General features: G+C 38.9%; 1 protein-coding gene across 2 annotated transcripts in view; it reads left to right on the top strand.

Moving 5' to 3' along the window:
• The first annotated feature begins 9,646 nt into the window (after positions 1-9,646).
• Positions 9,647-13,868, top strand: part of rbms3 (RNA binding motif, single stranded interacting protein) — a 446,391-nt gene continuing 442,169 nt past the window's right edge. For both annotated transcript variants that reach the window (XM_055157285.1, XM_020932479.2), the window contains exon 1: positions 9,647-10,687. In XM_055157285.1, coding sequence (XP_055013260.1) covers positions 10,613-10,687 — 75 coding nt within the window. In that variant the 5' untranslated portion in view covers positions 9,647-10,612. The remainder of the gene's footprint in view (positions 10,688-13,868) is intronic.

Genomic DNA, 13,868 nt, shown 5'->3' with positions numbered 1-13,868 from the left:
AGTAGTAGTAGTAGTAGTAGTAGTAGTAGTAGTAGTAGTAGTAGTAGTAGTAGTAGTGGTGGTAGTGGTAGTAGTAGCGGTGACATTTATTATGACTTTTATAAGCATCATTATTCAACAAATATGATGTAATATTTTATAGATAGTAGTAGTGGTAGTGGTGGTGGTAGTGGTAGTAGTAGCGCGGTAGTAGTGGTAATAGTAGTTAGTAGTGGTAGTAGTAGTGGTAGTGGTGGTGGTACTAGTAGTGGTAATAATGGTAGTAGTAGTATCATGAGGGTTTAATGGTAACTAGGGGCACTGCTCTATTTGAAGTTTTGGAACTCATGTTAGACTTTAACCAGTCCCTCTCGAGCTTGCTTGCCTTAGTCAGTTTTTCACTTAGTCACTCTCACAGTTTTTGTTGAAAATCGAACACCTAAATGGGACCATGGACACTCGTATTGATCAGACTCCTGAAAATGTGTTGTTTAAGTCTGTTTTGTATTTTTTTTTTCTTGAATTTTAGACTGTCTTATTAGGCCGTGTTTGTTAATGTGTGCGTTGTGTGACCATGGTAACTGCTAAACATTCTACCGAAGACATACATGAGGTACACCCCCAGCATGATGTCACTGCAAAAATCAATCAGCAGTTGCCGCATACAGTAATAGTAAGTGAGCAGTATTGGTAGTTACCTTTTCACCTTTTGTGTAGTTCACCTTGACTCTTTATGCAGAAATCCATGCGTACTTTGTCCAGCTGTGAGCCCATGTTATCTGAAAACAAACATCCCAACATGGCCTATTTAAAAAGAACATATCTATGACACATGAAGACCGCTTGTGTTTTCTGAGGGCCTCTTGCTCTGTGTAGGATCATTTGTAACAGCTGTGATTCCTCTTCACCATCGGCCCAATCACCACGGCTTGTATCTACGGCTCGCATTCGGAAGAGCGCTCCGATAAGTCCGCAAGTCCTCCGCAATCGGGCCTTTTTTGTGTATCGTGCTCCCTGGTCGCGTGTAGTGGTAAAGCAGTGATTCATTTGTGCGCATGCATGTCTGGTGTCGAATTTCCTCCCCATTAGCTCTGTGTCTGTGCTGTGGTTCAGGGTAATGACTCACTGGGTATCACTCTGCTGTTTATGGCATGTCTCAGTGCAGGGATGGTGGGCTGAGGCTGGATCCTGCTTTGTTCAGTCCTAATCTAAGATGTGAAATTCCAAACCAGACAAGTTTAGTTTATTTTTGTAATGAGACAGGGACAGTACAGTATACATTAACCTTAACAGGAGAGGTCCTAACAGTAGTGCTAATTGAGTTATGTTCATAAAATCAAACATTCAGTGCAAATGGCACTACAATAGCCAGCCCGTTCTAAATGTTCTTTAACATAATCACACATTTTTCATTTTTGATACCATTACTGATGACTTAAAGTATCCGCTGATACTCGATATCAACCAATACCAGTATTGGAATGAAAAATATTTCCTAAAAACACAGTTCACTTATTACACAACTTAACAATTTGTCCTTCAAATAACTGCTGAACAGCTATGAATAAAAGTTCAATTGTCTAAATAGTCTTATTACATCCTATTACATCCCCAAACAGGATATCGGCTGAATCGATATCATGGAAAGTATACACTTTCCAGCTCTTTTTGTCAGTATCAGTGCTGTTAAATATTTTTTACAGCTAACTAAGGACAAGTGGAGATGCTTAAATAAGTCTAAAAAAGAGTTCATTCAAAGCACTATTCATACTGTATAATGTTTTATATATTTAATGTTTATTATTAATATTTAATATGTTTACAACCTGTGACCTTGCTTATCTGGTTATTTACTTTTTATCAGTTTTTGCTAATGCATCTATTGAAGTTATGCACGGCTGCCAGAAAAATGGTGGATTTTAATGTTTGCTTTTTGATCCTCAATCTCTTTGTATCTACTCTCACAGCCTGATACTGTCTGTCCCACTCATTTTAAAGGTGCATTGTGTAACTTTTCTGGTGGAGGGTGGTCACTTTTTTGTTTCTATGGATATGTCATTGCTCTGCCTAGAATCTTCCCCAGTATGACATTAAATCTATTTTGCATTTATTCAATTACAGGTGGTTTTATAGCTCAAAAATACCTAGAAATAGTGTCATTCTGAGCTCGGGCACTCCACAGATCTGACTTATAATTTGATCTGGTTTGGTCTCCATGAAGATAGAAAAGGTTTAATCCCATACTGTGAAATATTCAAGACGAAGCTATAACATCTCCATGGGGAAAAGCATTTCACGGACCCTCTACCAGAAAAGTTACCCAGTGCACCTTTAACGAAGCAGAAAAACAAACCTCTCTGCTATAACACATAAGTAACATTTTGCACATTACTTGTTGAATATTGCAAAATCGTAGTCTTTTTTTCAGAAGAGTTAGTCCAGTCATTTTTCAGAAGTTTAGTGAATTTGTGTGTGGACACAGTGAGTTCCTCCTCCCACTGTTTTCTGTGGTCTACTCTTCATGATCTTTGTAAACCTGCCAGGCCTGTGGTTTTCTCCAACACTTTCTCTCCTGTGATTCATTTATGTTTTACTGCTTTGCTCAAATACATCAGAGGCTGTTTTGAATTGTAAATATTCGTAAATGAGATTTCACCACATTGAAACTGTAAATTTTAGTTTGACAATTCAATAAAAGCGAGATGATTATTCAGGCGTGTAGCTTCTTCTACTTCTTAACAGTACAGAGTGAAGTCTTGTGGCAACTATGGTCTTTATTAGACAGAGATTGACTGACACCCATTCACTGTTACATTCATTGATTTTTTTTAAACACAAAGATGTAGCTTGGTGAAAACTGTCTATATTTTCCTGTCTTTTGTGCCCTACCTTCCAGCTCTTGAATTTTTGATGCTTGTCCAATGCCCGTCAAATCCACTCAGTGCATTTTAGCGTCGCGAGTAGAATTAAACATGTCACTGTGACCGTGGAGAGATAGTTCATGTTACATTTTCTGATGATAGCTATAGCCCCGGGGAGCTCGGAGTTAGCCATGCCGCATCAGTAAGTTAGCATAGAAATGTGTAAGACGATCTGGTTGTGTGCGGCAATCCCCCTGTGGAAGTGCTGCCAAGAGAAAAAAAAAAATTCCTGGAATATCGGCCCCGCTGTTTTGTAACCCTATTTCCAGCCCACCCCCTCTCTCCTTCTCCCCTCTGTCCCATGCACCTCCACCACCACCACCCTCCCGCTCTTGGACGAGTGCCAGTGTTCCTTCGAAATTCCTTGCATCTGGTCATTTCTGGTAACCGCCCACAATAGTATAGTCCACACAGCCAGACCACAGGAAACAAAGAGTGTAGTTGGATTTTTGTGTAGTTTTGACAAAGCGCAGAGTGTCCCATGCAGCCGGGGAGAAGAGGCGAGGGAGGGGAGAGGTCAGGGCGAGGTGAAACTGGACTTTCTAAGAACATTTTTTGGGAGGGAACATTGTGTGTTCTTTTGCTGTTTAGGGCCCTTCTTCTGCTGCTGTTTCCAAGTGCAGGGTCAAGATGTTTTAGTGTTGATGGTGACCAAAGCCACTTCAGAACAAGAAGGAACATTGTGTAAAATGAAAGTAAAAGTGAAAATATTGGCAGTGCACTTCAGGGTCCATTCTCTGCCTGTTTCCATAGAGATGTTATTGCTTTGCCCGCAGTGTTCCCCAGTATGGCATTAAATATTAGAGAAAATTGACTCTTCTGAGATTTAAGCCATGTTATAATGTTGTCACCTCATCAGAAACATACCCATTTGTTTTTCTTCATTCACACATGTTTGAGTAACCATTTATAATTAGTCTGTCTACATCTCCAAAGCTCAAAATGCTCTGTTTCACCTTGTGACGTCATGAAGTGGTTGTATTTAAGTTCACTACCTTTTACCTTTTGTTCAGTAGACATTGGAACTTTCAGGGCTGAAATCATTCACATGACTCTAGTGAAGGTGTTTGGAGTTTGAAAACATTGTGAAGCCCTTTAAACCATTGTTTCCCAAAGACTGGGTCGCGACCCTCAAGTGGGTCATAAGAGATTTTTTTGGGGTTGCCTTGTCACGATCTGCTTGTATGTTAAAATGTTAAGACATGTTTTGTATAATTTCTAATATTTTTGTAATAATTTTATTGACTATTTTGTTCCAATATTGCTGGTTCAAATGAATGTTGAAAAGAAAAAGAAATACGCTACATGTAATGTTCTTTTATTGCTGCTTCAATTACTGTTTTTCATTGTTTAAAACTTGAGTCAATACTAAGTGTTCAGTAATGGTCAAATCCACCTTTATTTTGTGATTTACGAGAAATGTCTGTCGACTTGGGTCAGTTTGTGACTTAAAATATAGGTCCCCAGAGAAAAAGTTTGGGAAATACTGCTTTAAACGATATGCATCTCCATGGAGTAGATGACACCATCAGGCCAAGTTACCGGTCAGATCTGTGGAGAGGTGACCTGCTCATAAGAGGAGTTCATGTTTTCAAAGTATCTTTGAACAATAAAAATGCTTTTAATTAAATGAATGCTATTAATGATAGGTGCAGGTAGCAGGTGACACCAGAAATGTTACACCAGTGCACCTTTACATTTCAATTGTGATTCTGTTATTGAAACGGAATCCTCCAAGTTGCAAAAATGAACGATACTGACAAGTATTGTTGTATTTTTCACAAAGGTGTATTTTTTACATAAAAGCAGGTTTGCCTCTTTTTTAATGCACAAATTGAATTAGCAAGTTGTTTAGTTTGTAATTTCATCCTAATTACAAACAGTTTCCCAGTTTTTAGAGTGATAGAAAATATGATAACATATATGGATGTGGAGCGGTGGTGTGTGTATTGTCTATAACTGGAGCTGCCTAATTCTTGAGGAGAGGAGCTGTTGGAGTTCACACCTCAGGGCTGTGGTGTAACCTCAGCTCTCTTCTTCTTTTTCTATTTAAAACTCTGAACAGCCGCTTGGTGAGAACCACTTTACAACATGATTCATCAACAATACTTCACATGTGTCTTGATCTTAAACTTTGAGTATAATAGTAAAGTACAAGGATAATGTTACTGCAAAGGATGTTTCAGGTATACCTCATAGTTTGATGATCTTACTTATGATGATTCTGCAAGGAAAATGTCAATTTATGTATTTGGCACAAGTACTTAAAACAAAATAAACTTTTTTCCTTGTTTCCTGTCACCATTTACTTAACCAAAGTTGTATTTGGAGTGTTTCGTGCATGTTTGAGCAAAAAAAAGGGCTTATTTTCAATAATTTTGTATGATTTATTTTCATATTTCTGATTAATTCCAGTTTTCACTCCCACCAGTATACGCAGTGCTTTGTACTAACTTGGTTCTCTAGTTTTATTTTCATAATCAATGACCAAAAAATCTGTGCTGCGTTACTGTGACGTGCAGCTATCTGTTAGAGATACCGACTCTTTGTTGTGATGACATTTACTGAGACGTCTGCTCCCATTGGCCAGTGGACTTGTTTCTTTTCTTAAGTTGTTTTAGATAAAATGTGCAAGTTATAATATAATGATCCACAGGTGTCATGGACTATAGCTTTACAGAAGACACAAGCACAATAGGGCTTTTTGAGCACCAGATCAATACCAGGTCTATAAATGTACTATAGTAGTCTCCAACCCAGATATTACCCAGTAGATTGAAAAAAAGATAGAAAAAATATACTGTAATATATAGTGCTATCGGGCTAATTAACTTTAGCTGGTGATTCTTGGATCAATAATAAATGACCACAGAGCAAAACCCCTCCTCCTGTATGAAAAACCTGTTTGGACACTAGTACCTCTCAACACATAATGGTTTGTAAGTTTCAGGGCACATAACATATAAGACATAACATAGAACAATAATTTGCCACCATTACTGCTTTGAACTGCCCTCACCTTTCTGATGAGACCTCTGCTGGGGCCAAAAGTTCAGTCCGGCCCGGGGCTCCTGGCGGGCTTTTCTCCGACCCCAGGGCCATGGGTCAACTTCCTTCGTTTCACAAGTCAAGTCTCAATTCCCCGCTCTTAATTCTTAATGCTCGAACCAATAAATATTCATGGTTTTACTGACCAGTGTCTATGTAAGACCTTCTCTCCTCTTTGTCCAGTAATCTGAACTGCAAAATACAACCATTTCCCCATCCTATACCTCAGCCTTTTGAATGTTTTATGTTTTGGAGATACTCGAGGTTTCAGGAGTTGGCCATTTAGCAATAAATTAGCCTCCATGTTCAACTGATGATGTCTAAATGATCTTTTCCATCTGTTTTGAATCAAATCTTTTTGGGTGGAGGGCATGAGTTTTCTCTGGGTGCTCCACTTCCCCCATCATCAACTTAAAACTGGCAAAATATACTCAGACCCTCCCATACTTCTCACCAAGAGTTGTTGTATTGTATTGGAGGCATCCTTCTCATGCGAGGGCGAAGTACAGCTAAACAAAAACTCTATTGCTAGAAAATTGACATTGCTGTTTTTAGAGTCAGCCAAAGCAGTTTAATGGTATAATGTTGTGTGTGTGTGGAGACTTGATCTATTTATTGATCTATTGGTTCTATTTTTATTGACTTTATTTACTTGTTTTGATTGTGGCACACACTAATAATACAGAGATCACTTACACATTTCCATAATATTTATTTCATCTTATCTGTATTTACGAAAAAACAAAACAAATCTTACTTGAGTAAAGTCCAGTGTAGACAATGGATGTTTAAAAAGATTTTCAATAAATATATTTAAAATTGTTTGCCATAGTACATAAAAGAGGGCTATTTAACTTCTGTGCAAACCAGAAGTGGGAACTTGCGAGTCGTGACCTGGACTCGAGTCACTACTTTTAGGACTTGAGACTTGACTTGATAAAATGGACTAAGACTTGGGACTCAACTTGGACTTGAAGGTCAGTGATTTGGGGCTTGACTCGGGCTGGAGGCTTGTGACTTGAGAAGCACTTTTAGATCTGAATTCTTTCTATTCTGACTGTAATGAATTACACTAAGATCTTGTTGATTTAAAAAGGAAAAATTAACTAAATTAATTTCTACAACTCTTGTATACTCTATAACTACTCATATATAAATATACCAAGACTTTTTAAGAACAATTTAGTTTAAGAGTCATATAAATTGCAAAAAATTAAAGCTATATTTTGTACTTTGGTTTAAAGACTTGAAATGACTTAAAGCTCAAAGCAGACGACTTGGACTTGACTTAGACTTATGAACCAGTGACTCAAGACTTAATTTGGACTTCCCTGTATTTGACTTGGGACTTGACTCGGACGTGAGGTCAAATATTTGAGACTTACTTGAGACTTGCAAAACAACGACTTGGTCCCACCTCTGATGCAAACACAACATGTTTAGATCACCGTGTTATTAACATGTTTTACAAGTTTCACTTTTATTTTTAATGTTCTGAGTCTCCTCTCCTTTTGCTCTTCATGCTAAGTCACTTCCCCTTCAAACCACTATCACAACACAATCAGCGTGCATCCTGCTAATGAATCTACTGCACAAAGCATCAGGTTTGTCAAGGTCTTATATACAGTTTTGTATTGTGGCATATTTTTGATGGAACAACATTATAACATGATAGAAAAAAAAAAAAAAAATGCATAATACCCCCTCTTTAAAACAAGACAACAAGCAAATTATTCAGCACATCATAAAAGCTGGTTGGGGAAAGCTTCTGCAGCAGGGGAAGTCCCCGCAGCTCTTGGGGCAGTACAGAAGAAAAGCAGTAGTTGTTTTGTTGTCCCATATGAGTACAAATGTCTTTTATTAGTACTTTTTTTTTTTCTTGGACATGACCTTTATGAGTGGAAATGATAAACCTTATCTATAAAATCCCACACAGACTGTACCATTCAGCTGGCACACTTCTGGATAAAGATGGATCTCTTAGCTTTCATCTCCCTCTCTCTATATATACACACCTTATTTCCTCTGTATCTGTGGTTATCTTCCATACTTCTTTCCTTCTTAACTTTCTACCACTGACCTGCTGAAGCTGAGGTGTTGGCTTTATCTAGAGACTGTTAATCCGGTAAACCTCAGTCAATATTGTTCCATCTCTCAGTCCGATAAAAGTTTGTGATATTTTTATCCACATGTGTAAAAAGGACCTTGTTGTGCTGTTATTGATTTGTCTTCTTAACACACTTTTGTCGATAGGTTTGTTCAGCTTTAAAGGGTGTTTCATTTGCAATATAACTGTTAATACAATGATTGAATTGTGTAAGAACGCGGGCTATAGGATACAATGGATTAGTCAATGGACAGGCCATGCAGAAAAAATACGCTGGTATGTTATTGTCATCTTTATTATTGACGTTTTCTGCTTTTACACAGTGGTGGAAGAAGTACTCAGTTTTGTTAAGTAAAAACACCAGAGCAAAAATACTCCAGTAAAAGTGGTAAGTATTTTGCGCAGAGTTTGAGATGTAATAAAACTTTTTTTTAAAACAGATTTTTGCTAAATTTTGTTCAGCATTTCCAAATGAATACATTTTTTATTTGTTTGCTCAAACTACAAACATTTTACAAATAAACCATCAGCCTTTTCAGCAGGTCTCAAACTATAATAAAAACTACTTTTACTTTTCAGTTCTGTTCACAATTGTCGTGCAGTAGGAAGTACAAATATCTGCTCTCAAATGTAGTGAAGTAAAAGTAGAAAGTGTCCACTTAAAATATGCTGAAATAAAGAACAGATACCTAACGCTTTATACAGTACATGGCTATGTTTTACTTCATTATGATGCACAACTGCTTTCACATACATAACATTTTTTATTTATTAGGCGCCCTTCTAGACACTCAAGGTCTCCTCACAACAATAAACAAATACAAAGCATTGTGCTTATTTGTTCAAAGTTGTATAACTAAAATTTAGAAGCATGAAAATATCTCAGAAAGCAGCTAAACATTGCCTGGTGTTTTACAAATCAGGTATATTGTCCTGCTTTTTTTCTAGTCTGTAAGTTATATTTTTTTATTTTTTGCAAAAGTACCATTTCCTTCTTTCTGGAAGATAATAATTTTGCTACATCTCTAGAATAAATGTAGTTATCAAACCAGTTTGTTTTGATTTTATATGGGATTCTAATTCAAATCTGCTTATAAAATTTAATTAAGTAATTTTCTAATCCTTACTGTGTTCAGGCATTTTGTGATTGACTGAAGTAATATTTTCCGCAATATTTACGTCTTCAAAAACCCTGCAGGCTTCAAGTTTGTCTTCACTCTGCTCCAGTATTCACATTTCTCTTCCAATTTTGCTCTGTTCCCTCAAAGTAAACAGCATTAGCCTGTGTGACTGTGTATCGAGGCAAATAGTCCCTAGTTGACTTTATAGCTGTATAAATCCTAAAGTGAGTTTGATTATTGCAGTTTGGAAGCCCGCGGTCCTCGGCTCCCACTAAGTGTACATTTATAGTGATCTACAGCACACTTAAATCACTGCATTTATCCTTGTGTGTTTGTGCATGTGTTGCCTGTACTTCCTCATACGTCCAGCAGGGGGTATCGACTGCTAGCTTTGCCTGCTCCCCTCTGCTCTGCTCTGCTCTGCTCTGCTCCGTCTGCGCGCTGTGTTGCCTCCGCTCTGTTCTCCCATGCAGGTTGTGAAAACGTTGCTACCCGCTGGTCTGTGTCTGGATCGCTTCAGGACCCTCCTACCTCCTGGCGGGGGATAAGGAAGGAGGAGACAGCCACGCCGTTCCTCTCGCCCTGTGCTGCTGTCGGACGAGCCCCCATAATACCGCTCTGTCAGTGTGGAGGGAGCCCAGCGCGGAGAAGAAGAGGGAAGTCTGTGACAGAGGGGGAGAGAGAGAGAAGAGACAGGAGGCAGGCTGCTTATAGTAACTCACACTAACACAAGGAGCACATTCTTTACAACCGGAGGACTTCTTCTGGGGCTCTCACTGCGCTTTTCCGCCAATCTTTTAGCCTGCCTTTGGGATTTTAACCTCATTTTCTACCAAACTGGGATATTCTCCTCTGTGTAAAGTGCATCCGTGTGTGAGCTTCAAACAGGACAGCCCAGTCGATTCCCAGTCCAGCGCAGCAGCAGCAGCAGCAGCAGCAGCAGCAGCAGAAGCAGAAGCAGAGAGAGAGATTTCAGAGCGTGGCACATTACAGATCGGAGACGCTTCTACAAAACAAGTCAACCCTTTTTGCGTACTCTCCCTTACCATCCCTTTTCTTCCTCCTACTCCTCCTCCTCTTCTCCCTTCAACAGTACTGCCACCACAGCCACCTGCTCCTCGCCTGCTCCTATCCTGCCTGGCTGTACCTTTTTAACCTACCCTAGCTTTCCGATCACTCTCTCCGGACACTGAGCGACCACCTTGCGCACTTGTGGACTAATTGAACTCCGGATCTTGCTCACACCTCACGATAGAGAGAAGCCGGCGGAGTGACACATCGCGGTGCAGCAGCAGCAGCACTAGAAGAGGAGATCAAGAAGAAGAAGAAGAAGAAAAAAAGAGGGGGATATTAGGAAAGACAAGCTGATCTCATCTTGGCATATCGCTCGCTCCGGAGTCACCATTCCCTGCCTCACTGCTAAGGATTCCAGCTACATGGGCAAGCGCTTGGAACAGCAGCCAATGTACCCTCAGTACACCTACTACTACCCCCATTATCTCCAGACCAAGGTACGACGCTATGCTCTATTAATGCAGCCACTCCACAGCACTCTGCCCCCTCCCGCTGTCCTCTCATCCTTTAGTGGACATGCGGTTTGATGGATAGGCAGCCTTGGCGGTTGATGGCTGTAGCTGGGATGTCTGTTTCAACTGCTATAAATGTGTGTGTTTGTGTGTTGTGTGTGTGTGTGTGTGTGTAGTGGTGGGGGAAAGATTAGAGATCAAGGCTCGAGTTCACTGTTGATTCAGCCTATTGGAGCATTACTGGGAGATGTCCAGTTACCCCCATCCATCACTAGCCAACATTAATGAGATTCTTACATGGCAAGAATGGGCAGAGGCTTGGAGGAGCTCAAATGAAGTTCACAGTTCAGAATTGAGGCTGTTTTGTAATAGCGTGCTGAGTGGGTAAAGATTGGAGGTGTAAAAGGAGAACTGTTGGTGTGTGGGAATACCATGAATCAGGGGCTTGACAGCAGATCTTGTGCAGAGAGAGGCTTGGCGGCGAGAAACCTGCCATTCAAAAAATGTCAGAAAATACTGAGTCAGGGTTTTTGTGGTTAGCGGGAGTTAAGATTCTGGGCTCTGTTTCAATACTTTGACGTTCATATTTTTCTCCCAATGTTTCTAAGATTTTCCATTTCAAAGTGAGATGACAGAACAGTGTTAGTGACGTGTTGGGAGATTGACATGTTGGAGGCTGCGTCAAGGTTTTCAATGCATTCAGTCGATGTATTGATTAAATAGCCTAATTGTGGGCCAGCTACAAAACCAGCATCATGGTTTTAAATATAATAGTAGGAGTGTGGATTGCCTTAACTCTGAAGATACGATACATATCATGATTCGCGTGTCACGATTCAATATATCCCGATATATCCTGATACTAAAACAATGGATGATATATTGCAATTTATTAATAATTACTAATAATACAGTCAACTATACCTTCAAGAGAACACAACTGTATGAAATATAATCTATAAGCTTTTTAAAATCATGAAAACAGTGATGTTACTAATGAATTTTTGTGAAAAAATATTATTTAAAAAATATTCAGAGCCATTTTGAATCGAATCAAATATTAAAACATAGAGCAACTAACATGTAGATGTAGATTTTTTGCTGCAATCCACTGTTAAGGAGTTTCATGTTGTTTATTTGTCATTTAAAACTGGGAAATCCGACTTTTCTCTTGTAACTGTGATTTTTTAGCCCAAAGAGATGAGGACTTAAATACAAAATGCCACCACTGCATTCGGTCTGTGTAAAAAAACAAACCAAAAAAGCACAATAACGCACAATAAAATCATTGTTATTTAATGTCAAGTGTACCCCCGACCTCCTCTACTCTTTTTTTGAGAGAACTATGTGTGTTGCTATGTAACACTTCAGGATGAGAGTGGATTGACAGCGGTCTGGCAGTGCGGTGCTGGTCCACTCTTCTTTCACTTCGCTGTCTGAAAAAGCTGTTCTAAAGCTGTGCACATTCCTGATCATTTATGCATGTGAATACCAGTGTGTGCAAGGGTTTGTGGGAGTTACAAATTAGCCAAATGGATGGAAATGAAATACTTCATTGTTTGAAAATCAGGCACCCCAGTATTTTAAGTTAGAAGAGCATTTCACCATTTACTCTCTTGTTAAAAGTCTACAAATCTATGGTTTATGACACTTTTTTCATATCATTTCTTCATTTTGCACAACGATTACAATTTTTTTCCTACTCATCCACTATAGAAATGTATACCACCTCACTTTAATTAAACACAGCAGTAATTTATCTAACCCGACCAAAGCGTTGTTGCCGTGGTTCTCTGTGAGTGAGCGAGCGCGCGGGCAGCCCCTGTCCTCTGCATCACTGCCTCTGGAGCAGAGCCTGGGCCTGCCTCTGCCAGCTCCCTCACTGGGCACACGACCCAGACACCATCACGGGATCACCATCAAAGCCCGGGGACTTCTCTCTTTGCTTTTCAACCTCATTCTTAGCACTTACTCCTGACCGCATTGACCGGTGTGCCCAGAGTTAAATTAGAGTATAGTTTTCAGATGACTCATAGGTCTTTGGTTTGTTATTACCTAATTAAAAATACAGTTCGGCAAATTGAATTATTTTTTTAAAGGTGCATTGCATTTTCTAGTAGAGAATCCATCATCTGATGTCTCCATGGAAATGTTGTTACTTTGTCTACAATGTTCCACAGTGTAGATTAAAATTAGATACCCAGATTACAGCACTACGCTACATTACATTTCAGATCTGTGGAGAGTCACCCCTGTTCAAAGAAAACATGATTGTATTTTTGAGCAATAGAAACATCTGGAATAGATGGAAATGTTTAAAGTCATACCATGGAACAGTGTTTCCAAAATGTATTTACTGGGGACCCATATTTTAAAAGTCACAAACCTTCGCGACCCAAGTCAGTAGTTCATAAATCACGAAAAAAAGGTGGATCTGACCATTACTGAGGATATTTTATTGTTGACTGAGTGATCGTGTCTCTCTGAACAATTAGTATTATTCAAGTTTTAAACAATGGATTGATCCATCAATAAAAGGTATGCATAAGTTGCTTATTTGGACATTAAATGTAGCCCATTTCTTTTTTTTCAACATTCAATTGAACCAGCAATATTGGAACAAAACAGTAAATAAAATAATTTCAAAAAGATTAGTAATTATACAAAACATATCTTAACATTTAAACACATGTCAGAAGTGTATATTGCAGACCTACATACAGATCGTGACAAGGTGACCCAAAAAAAACTCTTGCGACCCAGTCTTTGGGAAACAATGCCAAATCAATCTGCAATAAAATCTCCATGGAGACAAGCGATTTAATCAGTGATTAAAAAGGATGGTTTTAAATTGTTTCTATATAATGCTTTTGAGAGTTTTATATAGCTTCGCATGGACATTGAAGTTAACACAATTAACATGGGTCTTTTGACTTTTATATAAAAAAAAAAAAAACAGTATACAGATCAGAAATTAGTCCAACAATTGGGAGAAAGTTTTCCTTGTATGAATCAAAGTAGGACTGTTTTAATATCTTGTAGGTTCCTCACTAATCAGCCAGTGTTACCCTATGATTTTTTCAATTTTGAAATTTAGCAAACGAAAACAGAAAAGACAAAACTAAAACAAAACCCTCCCACACCCCAAACCCTCTCTCCACACTCA

This window comes from Boleophthalmus pectinirostris, unplaced genomic scaffold, assembly GCF_026225935.1.
Source record: "Boleophthalmus pectinirostris isolate CB_2022bp ecotype Guang Dong unplaced genomic scaffold, ASM2622593v1 HiC_scaffold_21, whole genome shotgun sequence".
NCBI lineage: Eukaryota > Metazoa > Chordata > Actinopteri > Gobiiformes > Gobiidae > Boleophthalmus > Boleophthalmus pectinirostris.
The sequence above is the reverse complement of the archived record's forward strand: the minus strand, read 5'-3'. Positions and strand labels throughout refer to the sequence as shown.